This window comes from Rattus norvegicus, chromosome 11 (genome assembly GCF_021556685.1).
Source record: "Rattus norvegicus strain SHRSP/BbbUtx chromosome 11, alternate assembly SHRSP_T2T, whole genome shotgun sequence".
In the NCBI taxonomy this organism is placed as follows: Eukaryota; Metazoa; Chordata; class Mammalia; order Rodentia; family Muridae; genus Rattus; species Rattus norvegicus.
The window spans coordinates 79264187-79283165 of record NC_141544.1 but is presented as its reverse complement, the minus strand read 5'-3'; the positions used below and the strand labels follow the sequence as shown (position 1 = coordinate 79283165).

At 49.1% G+C, this 18979-nt stretch overlaps 1 protein-coding gene across 2 annotated transcripts in view; it reads left to right on the top strand.

The window, feature by feature from the left end:
* Window positions 1–18979, top strand: part of Adcy5 (adenylate cyclase 5) — a 148012-nt gene that overhangs the window by 96455 nt on the left and 32578 nt on the right. For both annotated transcript variants that reach the window (XR_015632862.1, NM_022600.2), the window contains 3 exon segments: window positions 869–990; window positions 16778–16889; window positions 18344–18471. Coding sequence is in view for 1 of the 2 variants with exons in the window: in NM_022600.2 (NP_072122.2) it covers window positions 869–990; window positions 16778–16889; window positions 18344–18471 (362 nt within the window). In the remaining variant the exon portion in view is untranslated.

The following is an 18979-nucleotide window of genomic DNA, read 5'->3' as shown; positions in this document are numbered from 1 at the left end:
GGGTGGGGTACCCAGAATGATGGGCAGGAAAGGCAGCTGCCTGCAGCCAGAATGAAAGACCTTGTGAGCCTGGCACAGGGCTTGACCCCGAGCCAAGGCTGGGGCGTTCAGACAGAGGCATTGGCGGGATTCCTTGGAGCAGAACAGACCTTGGAGGAAAACGTAGGAATTGAATGAAGTCCAGACTCTGTAACTAACTGATGTGACTTGCTACAGTGTAGCCCTGTCCTATCTCCCTGCTTCTCCTCCACCTCCCTTGCAACTGCCTTTAAGTTGTCTTGGTTCCTGGAAGTTAACTTTCTTCTCCTGTTCTTGGGCCACTGTCTCCCACTTGGGATGGAAAGACTCTGAAGGCTCTCAGTCCTTCGGGACTCCATAAAGCCTCCTCAAATGACAGCAGTTCTTGCAGCCCAGGACAGGTAGCTTGTCATGGACCCTAGAGAAACTTTGCCTGCCTGTAGGTGTATGGCTCTGATTCTTATACCCAGAATGCTCTCTGGCACGTGGTAGACATACATAAATACTTGACTTATTGAATGAGTCCAGTTAATGCTGTCAATAGCGATGGGGCCAAGCCACAGAGGCTTTTAAGATTTTTAACCCAAGCTGCTGTATACTCAGGGCTCCACCAGGAGAACCTTTGCCAGCACAGAATGGAGTAAGCTAGGTGGTGGACCAGGAGGTATCCCAGAGGACCTTGGGTGTGACTCCAGCTCTTCCCGCCCCTTATACAGGTTCTGTGGATCTAAGGAGAGCCTGGGGGTGGTGTCTTCCTGGGTCCTGTAGGCAGGGGTACGGGTATAGATGACAGGGAACTCAGCAGAGATGTGGATGGAATGGTGACAGACTCACTTGCTTCCCTCTGCAGGAGCGTCTCCTGCTGTCTGTCCTTCCCCGTCATGTTGCCATGGAGATGAAAGCAGACATCAACGCCAAACAGGAGGATATGATGTTCCACAAGATTTACATCCAGAAACATGACAATGTGAGGTAGGGGTGAGGGCAGGGTGGGAGAGCCGGACCCTGATGGGAAACAGCCTTGCTTCTTCTCCTTAAAGGGGGCACAGCCTAACAGGGTGGCCTGCCCTTTGTCTGTGTTGGAAATTAGCACTGTTTAATCTGAAGTAGGCAGCATGGTTGCAAAAGAGAATAGAGAAAGAAGGGGAGAAAAGAAGCGGGCCAGCTACTGGGGGACCACTCACCTGACAAAGACAGAACACATAGCCCTGGACCCCAGTGTCTTCCTCATTATAGTCCTGTCACCAGCCTCTTACCTGCCCCCTAAGCCCATGTGCAGGAGGCACAAACAACTGATTTATAGATTCAGTTGGATGTTTGAGATCTGGGCAGAAAGCCCCCCCCAAGCCATCACAGTAAAGTCTGCCCGCTCCAAAGCACACTTCGCCTCCACTGTGCACCGGCTGCCTCCCTCGCCGGAAGCCGCTGACAGCAGGGATGTGCAAACAGATGTAGGTTAATAGAGTGCAAAATCTGCTTATGAGTTCCACAGGGACATAAGCGGTACAGGTGGCCTTCATCCACCATGGCTTTCGAAGAGCCTGGCAATTGTAATTCTCCCATATTCCCAGGGAAGGAGCCACTGTGAGCCTCAGGGAAGTTGAGCACAATCTCCTAAGGCCTGAATCCTCGAAGGTTGAGTGAAGAGACTCAAGGGAGGCTGGGGTTGTTTTCCGTCAAGGGAGCCACTGGATTGTGCAAACTGCCCCCACAATGGCTGTCAACAGGGATGGAGGGGGAACAGGACAGCGAGATTTGCACGTAGAACTCCAGCAGAATCATTCTCTGAAGTCTGAGACGACTGTTCTGCATTTACGACCCCTCCCACCTGCCTTTCAAAACCCAAAGGCCAAGGCTGTGAGGAGAAATGTAGACGCACCATACACGGGTGCTTCAATTGGGGGATCCCTTTAGCTATTCATGTTCCGTACCAGGCAGAGCCAAAATGGCCAGAAATCAGCACGGTCTTCCAGGCGGCCGACTGTCTGGCTGAGGTGCAGTGGATGCTACGGTGTGACTGATGGCCAAAGAGCCCCGTAAGGTAGTAAGGCACACACCTCTGCCTGTCCATGGTGTCTTCCTGGGTGCTTTCCTGTGGAGGTCGTCATCCCCACTATACAGGGGTTCAGGAGACTAAGGCCCAGAGATTTATGATTTACTCTTTATCAATGCTATGCAGCTGGCTACAGGAACGCTTGTCCCCAGAAAGCATTCAGACTTTTTGACTTAGAATACATGTCTCGATACCAAGGTAGACCTTTGGACAAGGTCTCTGAGAGGAAGCTTTGGAAAGTCCTTGGGGGGAAAGGGACCCAGAGGATATTCTCTCTCTCTCTCTCTCTCTCTCTCTCTCTCTCTCTCTCTCTCTCTCTCTCTCTTTGTGTGTGTGTGTGTGTGTGTGGTGTGTGGTGTGTAACAGTATATCCTTAGTGTGTCCACCCATATGATTGAAGAGTTCTTAGACTCTCCAATGATCTCTGGTCTCGACCTAGGCACAAGAGGCTTGAGTTTCAGGTGGGAAGGTTGTTCCTCAGTGGCCTCAACATGTCAGAGCTGGGTCCTGAGCCCCTCTCTCCATCCTGTCTTCATACTCTCACCAACCCTGACATTGTCCCCGGCAGGGGACAAAGGTGTGTTCTTTCGCTGCTCAGAGATCAGCAGAGGTTCTGGTAGCTTCCTCTGTTGTCCACACAGATAATCCAGGGAAGACAAACCAAACCCTGCTCTGAGAAACGTGGCACAGGTGCATAGCCTCAGCCCTGCAGCAAAAAGGTTTGCTCAAGGGCGTATCCCGCGTGCTCAGTTCACAGCGATAATCTCAAGGGATGCATCAGGTACCCTTGTGAAGACCCTGCGGTGACCTCACATCATCCAAAGAAAACTCACAGGGCTATCTCAGTATCGAGTCGGCCCCGGTCACACTGGATGTTTCTATCTAGGAAAAGCCAGTTCGATGGCAGCAATCAGCAAAGTGATGGGAGGGGAGGAAAGACGAAGACATTGTGATGCTCAAGGGAACTGAATCTTAAGTCCTCTGAGAGGGATAATCTATGGCACACACCAGAGATTAGGGTTCCGTGATCATATAAACTTCCTGCTAGGGTCCCCTCCTTAGGTCCTAGCCCAGATGCAGCCTTTGAGAGAGGCACATGCTCACTCTAGCCCCAGATTTGGAGAGGGAGTTTGGATTGAATAGTAATGGTGGACATCACAGTTTAAAAACACATGGGGGGAGGGGTTGGGGATTTAGCTCAGTGGTAGAGCCCTTGCCTAGGAAGCGCAAGGCCCTGGGTTCGGTCCCCAGCTCCGGAAAAAAAAGAACCAAAAAAAAAAAAAAAAAAAGAAAAAAAAACACATGGGGGTGGGGGTGGAGGATGGAGAGGTGGCTCAGTGGTTAAGAGCACCGACTGCTCTTCCAGAGGTCCTGAGTTCAATTCCCAGCAACCACATGGTGGCTCACAACCATCTGTAATGAGATCTGATGCCCTCTTCTGGTGTGTCTGAAGACAGCAACAGTGTACTCAAATAAAATAAGTAAATCTTTAAAAAAAATACACATGGGGCCTGGGCTCATGGAGAAGCCTTGGAGTGCAGAGGTGAGGCCTGGGTCCTGGGGTTAAAAAAAAAAAAATCTCTGTTATGTATGGACCGTGTGAGCAAGGCATCGAGCCACTCCGAACCTCCATTTCCTGCTGCTCATGGAGGAGTAATGGTATCTGCTTACTGCGGTTTAAGAGTCTGTGGAACAATGGGGAGACAGCACTTAGCAGTTCTGTGCTTGGCAGCCAGGAGCGGGCGATGATGGTGGCTGGTTTTTTTTTTTTTTTTTTTTTTTTTTTTTGGATTGTTATTCCACTCATAATCAGAGGAAGGCCTGGGGTTCTTAGCTGGAGAAGCAAAGGGTGATGAGTCACATTCTTCAATCCTCTGCGGAGTTGTAATATTTAGAGGGGTGATGGCACACTGCTCTCTGCCACAACCGAGAGCAAGGCCACAAAGAAAGTAAATCAACCCCAGCACATACGGCTCCTGGGGCACCAGCAGGAACTGACCGGGAAGCTTAGATTGCTTCAGTTCTGGGCTACCACCGGCTGTGGCATGAGATCCCAGATCCCTCTCCTGTCTGAAGAGTGTTGACAGAAGGGCTGTGTCAGCCCCTGTGGTTGGCATCTCAGATAGGGTTTCTATTCCTGCCCGGACATCAGGCCTCAGAGGGTTGAGAACCACTGGTTCTCGACCTTTCTCATACTGTGAACCTTTAATGCAGTTCCTCAAGTTGTGGTGACCCCCAGCCATAGCATGATTTCTGTTGCCACTTCATGACTGTAATTTCACTACTATTATGAGTAGTGATGTAAACGTCTGTGGTTTCCCAACTGGTCTTAGGTGACTCCTGTGAAAGGGTCATTTGCTCTCCATAGGGGTTGTAACCCACAGGTTGAAAACTACTGGGCTCGAGGAAAAGGGTACAGACATCCTGGGTCACTCTTACCAGGAGGTCTCACTGTGGAGTAACTTCGTGGAGCAGAATGGCACACGTGCCAGCCCTGTCAGTCAGCTGTGGGATTGTGTGTGGGTTACCTGACTGGAGCCTTGTTTTCTTGTTTGTAACCCGGGGGTGGACGTGTGTGTCCATTCATCTGTTTAATGTAGGCGTTACCTCTGCCCTCATCTGTGGAGTCTCGAGCTGCACTCCAAGATGTACTAGTGACAGGGAGCATGGCTTGGAGCTAAGGGACACCATCCCTGGAGGCATATGAAGGTATACGCTGTTTCTGGAGATACTTGAGGTTAAGTTACACGCCGTCTCTGGTAGTGACTTCGAGTGTCTTAGTTAGGGTTTCTGTTGCTGTGAACTGACACTATGACCAAGGCAACTCTCATAAGGGGATGTTTCACTGGGGTTGGTTTACAGGTTCAGAGGTTCAGTCGATTAGCAACAGGGTGGGAAACATGGCAGCATCCAGGCAGACTGGTGCTGGAGAGATATGAGAGTTCTGCATCCACATTGGTAGGCAGCGGGTAGAGAGTGAGACATTTGGCCTGACTTGAGCATCTGAAACCTCAAGCCTACCCCCAGTGACACACTTCCCCCAATAAGGCCACACCTCCTAATAGTGCCACTCCCTATGGGCTGATGGGGCCTGTTTTCATTCAACCCACCACAGTACCAAATGGAGACCTTTAAAGTCACATGCCTGGAAAGTCCCCAACCCCCAGCCTGCCTAGTAGTCTACTGACAGCTGTGGAAACTACCAGGCTAGCTTCAAGATAAAGTGGTAATCCACCACACCAAAGGTCATACGGCAGAGAATGCCAAAGAGCCCTGAATTCCATGGTGGTCCCTCTGCATGAGGGTGACCCACCCCATGACCCCTGTAACTCATACTGGAGTTACTTAGGTTTTAAAGGTGTTAGGTAATAGAATGAGCTAGGGCCACTCCAGACTCTTCCTTGTAGGAAGGGACAAAGGCCTCCGCCCCTAGAGGGTGTGGACCCTTCCTGGGAAGTATATTCTTTCCAAGGTAGCCTGTCTTTGTTTCAGTCCCCATCCTTGCCTCCCCATGTCTGTGACGTTTCACGTGGGATGCTGAATTTGAGCCTCACGGACTCATTCATTTCCTGGTAGCCTCGGACCCCGGAGTTTTGGCAGGAGTCCAGCAGAGGGGCTGCCTACGCTGGGCTGAGGTCGTATAACCTCTTCCTACATGACATGGTGGTGCCTCCATGTCTCTTCCTTCCTCCCGTCCCTCTCTTGCCAATCCCTTCCCCCTTGAAGGTTATCTTCTCTCCTGTCTTCTTCAAGGACATGGCTGCATTCCCCAGGTTGCTGTAGCGTCTGGCTCAGCCACCGTGGTGTGGCTCTGAATCATAATGATCATGGGCCATGTCTGAGATGGATACCCACGGGTGGAGTGTGCCTTCTAGGGGGAGAGTGCGGAAAGTGCCGGTCTCCAGTCCTCAGCCATGTTGACATGTGAACTGTGGGCATCTCAAACCTGATGCTACAAGTGTTCCCAACTCCATTCCTTATCAGTTATGACTGCGGATGGTCTTTGCCTTGTAAGCATTTACTGAAAACCTACTATGTGCTGGGTGCTGCTATGTAGGGCGAACTATTAGGGAATGTCCAGTCCCCGAGAGACCATAAGAGCTGAGCAGATGACTGCGGGGGCAGTGACTTGGCAACTCATTCAGTTCTGTTGTGTTAAAATGTGTACAGAATAAGGGGTTAAAGATGGCTCGGCTGTCAAGAGCTTGATGCTCTCATGGAAAAGCTGGAGTTTGGTTCCTAGCACCCGTATCTGGCAGCTCCCAACATCCTGTAACTTCAGCTCCAGGAATCCAGAATTCTCTTCTGGCCTCTATGGACAACTACGTGCTCGTGTACATACCCACACATAGAAATACACACATAGATATGAATCTTTTAAAAACATGGATCCAGCGTAAGACCTATCACGGTTAAGACCTGTCCTTGTGAGGACAAGTAGCATTAGCTACATCCAGTGTTGACGGCCACCCCATGTCTAGAGCCACAGTTCCCAGGCTGAAACTGGGGGGCCATTTAACACATCCCTGTGCCCCCAATCCCCGCTCTGGAAACTGCCTTTCTTCTTTCTGTCCTTATCAGTTGGGTTATTCTAGCTATGTCATGTAAGCAGACTCAAACAGAATCTGTGCTTTTGACGACTGGCTCGGCTCACCCAGGGCAACATTCTCACGGTCCAACCAGTCTGAGGCGTTTGTCAAGATTTCCTCCTTTGGCCAGACCGAGTAATATTCCATTCACTGATGGAATTCTGCCTCTCCTTTCCTCATCTGATGCCTCCTGGGCTGTTTCCACCCTTTACGGGTTTAAATGCTGCTGCTGCTGTGTGTGTGAATGGTTACCGTTCACACCTCTGCTTTCAATTTATTCTGGGTATACGCCCAGAAGTGGGGCTGCTGGTTCCTATGGTAAACTGGTATGATTTTTTCTGTGTGAGGGACCCCAAATAGGTTTCCTCACTCCAGCCTTCCTGACAGCACCTGCTCAAGGGCTCAAGGGCTCTGGCCTCTTTTCACCTGGGGTTCACTAAAGGCCTCCATTTGTGTTGGGACACAGCATGAAGGCCAGCAGAAAACAGAACCAACAATCAGCTAGGTCTTAGCTCTGGGCTCTGCAAAGCAAGGCTCTGGCAAGCCAGGGAAGAGAAAGACAGAGTGGAGAGAGGCACTGACGGTGGAGCATGCCCAGTTGTGTTTCTGAGACAAGTTCAAATAGGTGTGACCTGTGGGTCGGATCCTACTAAGAACTCCGACATGGGGATTATTCTGAGTGGGCTAAGTAAAGACATGGTGAAGAGAAGTGGGTAAGAATCAGGTTCTAGGAGCAAAAAGGGTGATTTACTCTTGGCCTTTCAAACATAAACGTTTTATTATATAGAGGATTGTGTTTTGTAGTGAAATTGGAAAATGTAGGTGGGGTGGAGAAGAAAAGCAAGTCACACCAATCTGGTTGCTGGTTGCTGGGCCTTGTCTCAGCCTCTCTCCTCTAAGAGGCATTTCCCTGAGCCTGTCATACCCCTGGAAGATGTCCACAGATTCCACTGGGTTCTGTTATATGGGGGTGGGGGTTAGGGGGTAGCCTGGAATCTGCAGGAGGCCCGAGGGCTAGCTAGCAAAGTGGGTTGCAGGATATGCCTTGATCTGAGGTACCCTGACTTCTCTTGGACTCTACTTAGTGAGGGGATGTCTCTGCCCCTGCCAGGGTGGAGAGGCTATGGCCATGTGGGGTAGATTCTCCCCCTGATGGCATTGTACACAGTAGTCCTGTCATTGGTCATCTTCCCTTTCCTGTCCAACCTGGGCCTCAGGTAGTTCTGACTGAGGCCGGACTCCTCTGCCCCAGTGGATATGAAAGATTCACTGCTCTTCTTTACCTGACAAGGCCACGAACCCAAGTGTCTCTCCAGGCTGGGTGATTTGGAATAGATGTGGCAGGGGATAGCTCTGTTGGACATAAGAAATGGCATCCTGCACAGGAGGCCTTCTGTCTATACATAGTGGGAACGCCCCACGGTGCTTCTGGATCCAGTGCTATCAGTGTCTTAAGAGGTAGGCTAAGACTTTACATCACTTCTGTCTTGACTGGGTGGGCTAGTGGGTGCAGTTCCCTGCTAGCCACCTAGTCCTAAGTGCCCAGTGGTGCTGCCTTGTGTATAGGAGCTGGGTCAGATGTTACAACTCAGTTCATAGGTCTCTTGGCAGTAAGAGGGGACAAGCATAAGGAAATGCCTGTGGAGGGCCTGTGGCGGTAATTGATGACTTTCCCCACACTTGTAGAATGTGGGCTAGCTAGGTAGTGACAGAGGATAGATCATCAGTGAAGTACTCCCCATGTGGGCCGGCTCCCAGTGTCTAACCACTCTAAGGACCCGCTAGTATGGCCAAGAGGAACTCTCGAATGATCTGATGTATGAGCTAACGTCTTTCTGCTTGTCTGGGCCTGGTGCTGGGTTGTAAAAGTGGCTTTAGAATCCCCAGTGATATGGCCAGGAAACTTAGGCCCCAGAGCAGGTAGTCTGTGTTAAGGAGACCCTATGAAACACAGCAGGCTCTGTAAGCGACCATTATAAAACGAACTCCTCCCACAAAACAACCCTAGAGAAAATAGGCTTTGCTTCTCAAAGGGTGGACATGTATACAAATATTGGTTTCTACAGATTGGCCAGAGGTTTGGGGGTAAGAGCTGGGGCCTCGGAGAGCTTGTATAAGATTCTCCCAACCCAGGCTAGAAGTCCTGCTTGGCATGGCTCCTGGGGTGGCTGTGGGTAACCCCACCTTCCCCTCTGAGAGAGCCTCAGAGAAGACTCCCAGCAGCTAGAGAGAGCTCAGGTTTCTAAGCCTCCCTGGTGATAACCGCACTGTCTTCTGGTCTTGGGAACCGCATCCCACTGATTCTGTGAGGGCTGCTGGGGACAGACCCTAAGTGTCATAGGCTCCTCTCTGAGGTGGCATGCCATGATCCCAGGAGACCCCGTGAGGCAGAAGGAGGGCTTGGGATATGTTCTCTCGCTTGCTCTCAAGTCACGAGTGTTCTCTTCCTCTCAATACATCAGCATCAGGCATTGCTGTGGCTTGAACTGTGTCTCCCTAGAAGAGAAACTGAAGTGTTGACCCCCAGAACTTGTGAATGTGACCTCCTTATCTAAAATATTGCTTTCCATGATTTAGATTATCTAGGGCCAGCCATATGCAAGAAGGAGGGGGGGTGGTAAGTGGCACAGTAAGGAATTGAGAGAGAGAGAGAGAGAGAGAGAGAGAGAGAGAGAGAGCACATTTATATACCTCTTGCTACAGAATGTTGTTACATTGTCCCGTTTTTATCACTGACCTCTTACTATGTCTTAAGTCATAAGTCACCTGTGTCTGTGTGCATGATAAAAGCACAGACTTGGTGTCATCTATGACCCCCGGTGTGCATTAAAGGGTTTGGAACAGATCCCCACAGGTAAGAAGCTCTACGATAGGAGCTTCACAGAGCCTATATAGCTTCAGATTAGCTCGTACTTGTCATAGAAGTAAGACTCATATCGATATGAGGGAGGAAGGGCTGTGTGACAACACACACTGAAGGAAAAGATGTGGACAGCGCAGCCTCTGACATAGGAATGTCAAAGGTTGACGGCCACCCCAGAGGAAGCACACGTCTCGGGGGAGCACGACTCTGGCTCCTCCAGCGCCCCCGACTTCAGACTTCAGGTCCTAGAACTACAGGAGCATGCATCTCTCTGGCAGTTACGAGATGGCAGTCCTTTAAACTAATGTGCACCTGTGTTTTAGGAGTTATTGCCCGGGTTTGGGGGTGGGGGTCAAGCTGAGAGCAAAGCAAACAGACAGGTGGCGGGATCCTGTGGAGAAGGTGCTATTTAAACCAGAGCAGTGACTCCTCTCTCGCTGTCTCTTGCTGCATAGTGGAATATTGGAGCCACCAGAGAAGCCCCAAATACAATAGAACAACAGTAAAACAATCACCACAGAAGAGCCTCGCCCCTGATGGATTAACTTGGAATCCCCAGGGCTGGCACTCTGAGGCCTCTCCACAGGAAAGCTCCCTAGGGGATCCCAAGGGACACCAGCCCAGGATCCGTGGCAGTAAGAGCAGTGATGAAGAAAAGAGCTCGCACAGCTGGCAGGGGCTTCTGTGGGTGGCCAGAGGCTTGTCCCCTGTGGGTGACTCAGTGATCTTTGGTTTGAAGAAGCCTTAAGGTCACACAGCTTTGCCTCATGCTTCTGGAGCTAGCCTCTTCCTCATTCTCTCTTCTGCTCCGCCTACAGCTGGGGTCGCCTGGCCCCGTGGTAGTCCTGTGGGGCAAGGGGGTTTTCTCTCCTACTCTAGGGTTTCAGAGGCATAGTCCAGGTGGACCCGCCAGTCAGTGTGGTGCCTGGCAAATTTAAAATTAAAAGAAGATGACAGCTTAAGCAGAGAGGCTCACCACTTCCTTGGCTTATGTCCTACTGATCTTGACCCTTGCTATTGGTATTGTTCTAGGAAAAAAAAAATCCAGAATAAGAATGTAACCAATGTTTTTATAGAGATTAAGAAGCCTTCCTTCTTCCTACCTGAGAAACAGTGAAGAGAGGATGAGGAGGCAGAATACTGCCTTCTAGCACCTTCACGCAGCCTCCCTCTTGGCAGCGACCCCACCCACAGGCAGGAAAAGTACCAGAGTTTGTGAGACCCCATTCATCCCTAATCCACAACCAAGGCAACCATGGGGCAGCCTTCTCTCCTTATCCACACCTCTCTCCTTATCCTCTCTCATCTGTGGCCTGCCTTATCCCTCTCCCTCCCTCTGACCATTATTCTGTGGTCACTGCAGTGGCCTAGATTGGAACTGGGGGGCTGGGGGAGCCCAGACAAATGCTGTTGGCTGCTCCCATGGTTTTGGGCCGGGGATAACCTGTCCCGAACCCCAGGATGCCTTTCCTGGTAGTTCAGCCTGCTACCGTGTGCCCTGACAGTTTGCTCTATGGGTGTGTGAGCAACTGTGGGACATGTCCCTCACAGCCGTTTACCGAGGCACCTCAGGATGCTGTTATTCTCTGAGTGACGGGGCTGACAGACCACAGAACAGGGGCACTCTCGGAGAGGGCTTGCCTGCGTGGCCTTGGGCTGGTGAGTCAATATTTCTGTGCTTGAATTTCCTTCTCTTAAAAGCGAGTGCTAACCTCATAGGCTGGAGGCTGGAATGAATGTACGTAGGAGCGTAAAGGGATATATTAATATATAGTGTATTATCTTACTTTGTGCTGCTGGGGATAGAATCTAGGGCCTCAGGTGCCAGGAAAGCTCCCACAGCTTCAATGTATTTACAATATTGTTTTTAAAAACATATATTATTAAGTTAGTTAAATTAATAAATACGGTAACAAAATAATAAATAAAATATTTATTATAGGAAGGGAAGGAAAATGCAAGCCAGAGCCTTTACTGTGCTTCCTCGGGAAGGGAAGTGATGTGGGGTGAAGTTGATTGGCCAGTTTGCATAATTCCAGGGGTCCTGGAGCGTGGGAGTTACCCCAAGATGCCCCTTAGCTGTCAGGTAACGGGAGTCTGCAAGGGTGGGGAGACTCTCACCTGGTTAGTCTGGGTGTAAGAAGTACATACTGAGGTAAGCTGTTCGCTGTCTCTGGGACTTGACTAGCCCTGAGAGTGTCAGAAAAGCCACAGAGAGCATCACAATGAAAGATGTGCTTTATTTAACAGTTGGATCAGTTGGAGGATGACGTGAGGGCTCCTTGAGGTGATGTGGGTATGGTTCTCGGCCTGCAGGTGATTGTCGCACCCTACATCCCTTTTAAAATAGGTCTAAAAGCGGAACTCTGTACCCTGTTAATAGTCACAACATTCATGCTCGGTTAATAAAAAGATGGGCTGGAGAGATAGATCAGTCGTGAAGTCTGTTCAAGAATGGGGCCTGAGTTTGGATCCCAAGTTCCCCTGCAAAAATTCTGGACTAAACAATCTACTCCTGCAATCAAGAGCCATCGACCAAAGGTGCTTGGCCCTGCTGGCCAGCCAGTCTGGCCAATCGGCAAGCTCCGAGTTCAGTGAGAAGCCCCATCTCAAAACTAAGATGACGAATGACAGAGGAATATACCCGTTACACGCACGCCCCACCCATGTGCGCATATACACGAACCCATATGGATAAACATGTACATACGTATTCTCACATACCAGTAAACATTTTTATTACAAATAAGTAACTAAATGGAGAGAAACTTGAAGCAATCCCACTAAAATCGGGGAATAGACAAGGCTGTCCACTCTCTCCCTACTTATTCAATATGGTACTCGGAAGTCCTAGCCAGAGCAATCAGGCAGTGAAAGGAGGTCAAAGGGATACAGATTGGAAGGGAAGAAACCAAAATATCACTATTTGCAGATGATATGATAATATATTTAAGCGACCCCAAAAGTTCCACCAGAGAACTACTTAACTTGACAAACAACTTCAGCAAAGTGTCAGGGTATAAAATCAACTCAAACAAATCAGTAGCCTCCCTCTACTCAAAAGATAAACAGAATGAGAAAGAAATTAGGGAAATGACACTCTTCACAATAGTCCCAAATAAAATAAAATATCTTGGCGTGACTTTAACCAAGCAAGTGAAAGATCTGTATGACAAGAATTTCAAGCCTCTGAAGAAAGAAATTGAGGAAGATCTCAGGAGATGGAAAGATCTCCCATGCTCATGGATTGGCAGGATTAATATAGTAAAGATGGCCATTTTGCCAAAAGCAATCTACAGATTCAATGTAATTCCCATCAAAATTCCTACTCAATTCTTTATAGAGATAGAAAGAGCAATTTGCAAATTCATTTGGAATAACAAAAAACCCAGGATAGTGAAAACTATACTCAACAATAAAAGAACTTCTGGGGGAATCACCATCCCTAACTTCAAGCAGTATTACAGAGCAATAGTGATAAAAACTGTATGGTATTGGTACAGAGACAGGCATGTAGATCAGTGGAACAGAATTGAAGATCCAGAAATGAACACACACACACACATAGCCACTTGATCTTTGACAAAGGAGCTAAAACCATCCAATGGAAAAAAGATAGCATTTTCAGCAAATGGTGCTGATTCAACTGGAGGTCAACATGTAGAAGAATGCAGATCGATCCATGCTTATCGCCCTGTACAAAGCTTAAGTCCAAGTGGATCAAGGACCTCCACATCAAACCAGATACACTCAAACTAATAGAAGAAAAAGTGGGGAAGAGTCTCGAATACATGGGTACTGGGGGAAATTTCCTGAATAAAACACCAATGGCTTATGCTCTAAGATCAAGAATCGACAAATGGGACCTCATAAAACTGAAAAGCTTCTGTAAGGCAAAGGACACTGTCATTAGGGCAAAATGGCAACTAACAGATTGGGAAAAGATCTTTACCAATCCTACATCTGATAGAGGACTAATATACAAAATATACAAAGAACTCAAGAAGCTAGACTCCAGAGAGCTAAATCACCCTATTAAAAATGGGGTACAGAGCTAAACAAAACATTCTCAGCTGAGGATTATCGAATGGCCAAAAAGCACCTAAAGAAATGTTCAACATCCTTAGTCATCAGGGAAATGCAAATCAAAACAACCCTGAGATTCCACCTCACACCAGTCAGAATGGCTAAGATAAAAAACTCAGGTGAAAGCAGATGCTGGCGAGGATGTGGAGAAAGAGGAACACTCCTCCATTGTTGGTGGGATTGCAAGCTGGTACAACCACTCTGGAAATCAATTTGGCAGTTCCTCAGAAAATTGGACATTCCACTACCTGAGGACCCAGCTTATACCTCTCCTGGGCATATACCCAAAAGATGCTCCAACATACAACAAAGACACATGCTCCACTATGTTCATAGCAGCCTTATTTATAATAGCCAGAAGCTGGAAAGAACCCAGATGCCCTTCAACAGAGGAATGGATTAAAAAAATGTGGTACATCTACACAATGGAATACTACTCACCTATCAAAAACAATGACTTCATGAAATTCGTAGCCAAATAGAATGAACTAGAAAATATCATCCTGAGTTACTCAATCACAGAAAAACACACTTGGTATGCACTCATTGATAAGTGAATATTAGCCCAAAAGCTCAAATTACCCAAGATGCAACCCACAGACCACATGAAGCTCAAGAAGAAGGATGACCAAAATGTGGATGCTCCCACTCCTTCTTAAAAGGGGGAAAATATTCATAGGAGGGGATATGGAAGCAAAGTTTAGAGCAGTGACTGAAGGAACAGCCATTCAGAGCCTGCCCCACATGTGACCCATATATATATATATATACAGCCACCAAAACTAGATTAGATTGATGAAGCTAAAAAATGCATGCTGAAAGGGACGGGATGTAGATCTCTCCTGAGAGACACATCCACAGCATGTCCAATACAGAGGTCAATGCTAGCAGCAAACCACCGAACTGAGAATAGGATCCCCTTGGGGGGAATTAGAGGAAGGATTGAAAGAGTTGAAGGAGCTTTCAACCCCATAAGAACAACAATGCCAACCCAGAGCTTCCAGGGACTAAACCACTACTGAAAGACTATACATGGACTGACCCAGGGCTCCAGCTGCATATGTAGCAGAGAATAGCCTTGTTGGGCACCAGTGGGAGGGGAAGCACTTGGTCTTGCCAAGGTTGAACCCCCAGTGCAGGGGAATATGGGGGAGGGCAACAAGGGGGGATGTATAAGGGGAATACCCATATAGGGGAGGGGGAGGGGAGGGAATGGAGGCTTATGGACAGGAAACCGGGAAGGGGAATAACCTTTGAAATGTAAGTAAAGAAATATATAATAAATAATTAAAAAAATTACAAATAAGTAAATAAAAGGCATGCTCAATACACCAATAGACATTGGAATAAAATTATAAAATATATTTAGCTATACATTCATAATTTTGAAGTCTGTGGGTGTTAAAGCCTCAGGAAGGCATGTTAGGGAGAGTGCAAACTTGGAGGTTGGGTCTACTACAGTCTACTATGGCCTACTATGCAGTCTCTACCTCTCCTCTGAGGCCTGGGTCCTGGTGTGAGAGCTACTAGGCTCTAGGGGGCTGAGGGAGATGGTGTGGCTCAGAGCTTTTCTACAAGATTCATATTGGTCTATAACAGAACATTCTTGTATCCCTCTTAAGAAAGCAGACATGTGGGGGCCCTTAGACACTGTGGTTTTGAAGGAAAAGAGAGATTTTCAAACCAAAGGACAGGGGCAACAAGAATGGGCACGGGCCACAGCCTGCGGGTGTGGCTGATGGCATCCTGGATGGTGAGGCTAGAGGCCCCAGCAGGAGAAGCTGGGGACTTCCAGGTGATGGGAGGGGCTGGTATTTACCTCTGTCCTTCCCTGCCCTTCTCTCTGTCTGTCCCTTCTAAAGGACTCCCCTGAGTGGCAGGCTTGAGGTTGGCTTGAGACTGGGAAGTGAAAGGTCTCTAGGGTTCTGTTCTGGGTCATACTTCCCAGAGCAATATGTAAAAGTTCCTCATACCCAGACTCCCGTGGGTAGGGGCAGGCCTGCAAGGTGACTGGGGGAGAGGGGAGGGACGAGGGTAGGGAGGCAAGAGATGACTCTCACAAAGTTCACACTCTCTGCCTCCCATTCTCCTGCCTGGAAGTGAGGTCAGAGTGAAAGTTCAGGACAGGATCAGGGCTTCCCCAGGTAGTAGGCAAGGCCTGTGCCTTGGCTCCCTAACCAGCAGCCATTTGGAGTCCTTTCCTGGTTGGTTTTTGATAACTTGACACAAACCTATACATATCTGGGAAGAGAAAAATGCCTTCACGAGATTGGCCTATAGGCGAGTCTGTGGGGCATTTTCTTTTTTTTTTTTTCTTTTTTCTTTTTTTTTTTTTTTTTTTTTGTTCTTTTTTTCGGAGCTGGGGACTGAACCCAGGGCCTTGCGCTTCCTAGGCAAGCGCTCTACCACTGAGCTAAATCCCCAACCCCGGGGCATTTTCTTAATTAATATTTCATATGGGAGGGACTGGGGCTGGCCCATCATGGGTGGTATTGCCTCTGAGTCATGGGTGGTGCCACCCCTGAGTAGGTGTCCTGAGCTGTCTAGTAAACAAGGCGAGAGTAAGTAGCTTTCTTTCCTGGCCCCTGCTTCAGTTCCTGCCTCAGGTTCCTGCCCTGAATTCTCACACTCAGTGACAGAGGATGGGTGTAAGAAGAAATTTCTTCCCCAAGTTGCTTTTGGTCCTGGTGTTTTAGCTTGGCAATAGAAACCCTAACTATGACAAGTCCCCCAGGACTCTTATAGCCTGTAAGCCATCCTAGAGCCTGAGGCACTCCCAAGGTCCATAGATACATACCCCATGTTTCTCCCTCACAGAGGCCTGTCTTTGTCTAGGCTTCTGTGACAGGTACCCCACTGGGTGACTTGTAAACAACTCTCTCCCACTTCTGGAGGCCGGAAACCTGAGTCCACAGTGCCAACATGGCTGGGCTCCAGTGAGATCCATCTCCAGCCCTTTCTTACAACCTCATGGCAGCGAAGCCAGGAGGCAAGCTCTCCTGTTCTTCCTTCTTGTGAGCCACTGATCTAGTCACAAGGGCCCCACCCTCACAGGCTAATCATCTCCCCAGGGCTCCTAACACCCTTACAATGGACACTAGGATTTACTGTATGGATGTGGTGGACACAGGCACCCGGCCTATAGCAAGTCTTTTTCCTGTTTCCCAGCATCCTGTTTGCTGACATCGAAGGCTTCACTAGCCTGGCATCCCAGTGTACTGCCCAAGAACTGGTCATGACCCTCAACGAGCTCTTCGCCCGCTTTGACAAGTTGGCTGCGGTGAGTCACCTTGAGTGAGGGCCAGAGGGCAGCCTGGACTAGGCTGTTGGGGTTGAGGACGCTGATCTAGGTTTTTACCCTGTTTCGTGAAGACTTGGTGTGGGGCATCTGTGGAAGGCGGAGAAATCAGTCAGGCGGCAGAGTGTGTCTTCATGACCCACACCATCTCTGCAATGATGTTGGAGACATCACCCCTGACTGTGAGGGAGTGTGTGAAGGGCAATCTCCATGCCTGCCTGCAGGGCATTGCGCCCAACCGTGCAGCAAAATCTATTTGCCTGGGTGCATCAGGCACTGCACGTCTGCGTTCCTGAGGAGGTTGGCTGAAGGGATGGGATCTGAATCTCCACCTCACCTGTAAGCAGGTGGAGGCTTCCAGAGAGAGGGTTCGCCAGCACTTGGACAAAAATGGAAGTGACTCCTCACAGCTAGGAGTGGCAGCCAAGACCCTCACTCTCTGCTTTCACTCATTCTTGTCCAGACTGAGCCTTTGTGGGGCCTGCCATGTACGTAGTCACTTACTACAGTGTCCAACCCCTGGCACTGTGTATAGACAGAATGTGGACAAGTGACTGATGTGATCGGGGACTTTCTGGGGCCTCTAAGGGTACGAGATGGTAGTTTCCCATCCCAGATGTGGACGGATTGTCTTCTGAGTGTTGGGTCGACCTCACGGGCACCTGTCTTCCATTGTCCCAGCCTCATGGAGTAGCAAGGAGTCAGACTCAAGCATCTGGTGTAACCGATAATAATGGTCGGCCATCTTGCTCCCAGTTGGGCGTTGGTGTTGACCCGCCTCCCTGCCCTTGTGGCTCCTGCCTCAAAGCAGTGGTGGCAGCAGCAGGTGATGAGCTCTGGCGGCTTCTTGGCGCTCACAGTGTTTGCTGGCATAGCAGAACATTCCCTTTGATAAACGTGTCAGGCAGGCTGAGGGTCATGTGTGTTTTTGGCTCAAGCTCGTGTCTGCCTGCTTCAGTTTTTTGTTTGTTTGTTTGTTTGGTTGGTTTGGTTTTTTTTTTTTGTTTTTGTTTTTTGGGGTTTTTTTTTTGTTTTGTTTTGTTTTTTTAATAAGAAGGGTCAAAACTGTTGATAGAATTGCAAGTCAGGAGTCTGCTTCTGGGGTAAGGAGTGGGACCTGAGACGCTTACCTAAACAAGAAGGAAGAGAAAGGGGAGGGGAGGAGGAGGGAGGGGAGGGGGGGGAAGGGAGGAAATAAAGAGCTCCTAGTCGGTGCTGCCTCCTTAAGGGCTGCAGTACTTGTCTCCTAGTCATTACCCTCCCTGTCTCGCCTCTCCTAATGCGACTGTGACCAGTCCCTGCCCTGGCACAGGAGCTGCGCCCACTTCTCTAGAAAGCAGTTTACTCCAAGCATGAGTGACTCTCTGTTTCTCATTTCTTTCCCTCCCACTCTCTTGCCCACCAGTTTGGATTTTTAAAACTAATTTGCTTTCCAGGAGAATCACTGCTTACGGATTAAGATCCTCGGGGATTGTTACTACTGTGTCTCGGGGCTGCCTGAAGCCAGAGCTGACCACGCCCACTGCTGCGTAGAGATGGGAATGGACATGATCGAGGCCATCTCGTAAGTGCCTTCCTCTGGGCTTTATTCCCCCCCCCCAGGGAACCCAGCCACCCTCTGTAGTAATTGATGGAAGCAGGGAAAGAATGGGTGTACCCAGTGCCCCCAGCTAGGCTGCCGGCCAGTTCTATACCTCACCTTTCACCTCTGCTCCGGGGTTCCTTTCCTTCCCTGGTGGGCAGCTTACCTGAAGGAGGCAGGAACAAGTGAGGCACAAAGTGAAGGAGAGTAGGCAGGAGGGGCTGCACTTAAACCGATGATGGCTTGTCCTCTAAAACCTCACCGCTTCTCACAAACCCATACCTGATGTAAAAACACAAGCTCCACTTCCTAGGTACGAGAAGAAGGCTCTTCTTCTTCCGGGCTAAGGAGCTCTCTAGGGATTCAATGGCAGATGATGTCAACTTCCTGTGAGCAAAAGCAGAAAGAGCCTGGGTCTGCGAGCTAGGCTCTGGATCAGGGAAAGTATTCGGTTACTTTGTACTTTGGAAATAGTCTGAATGGTTACAAA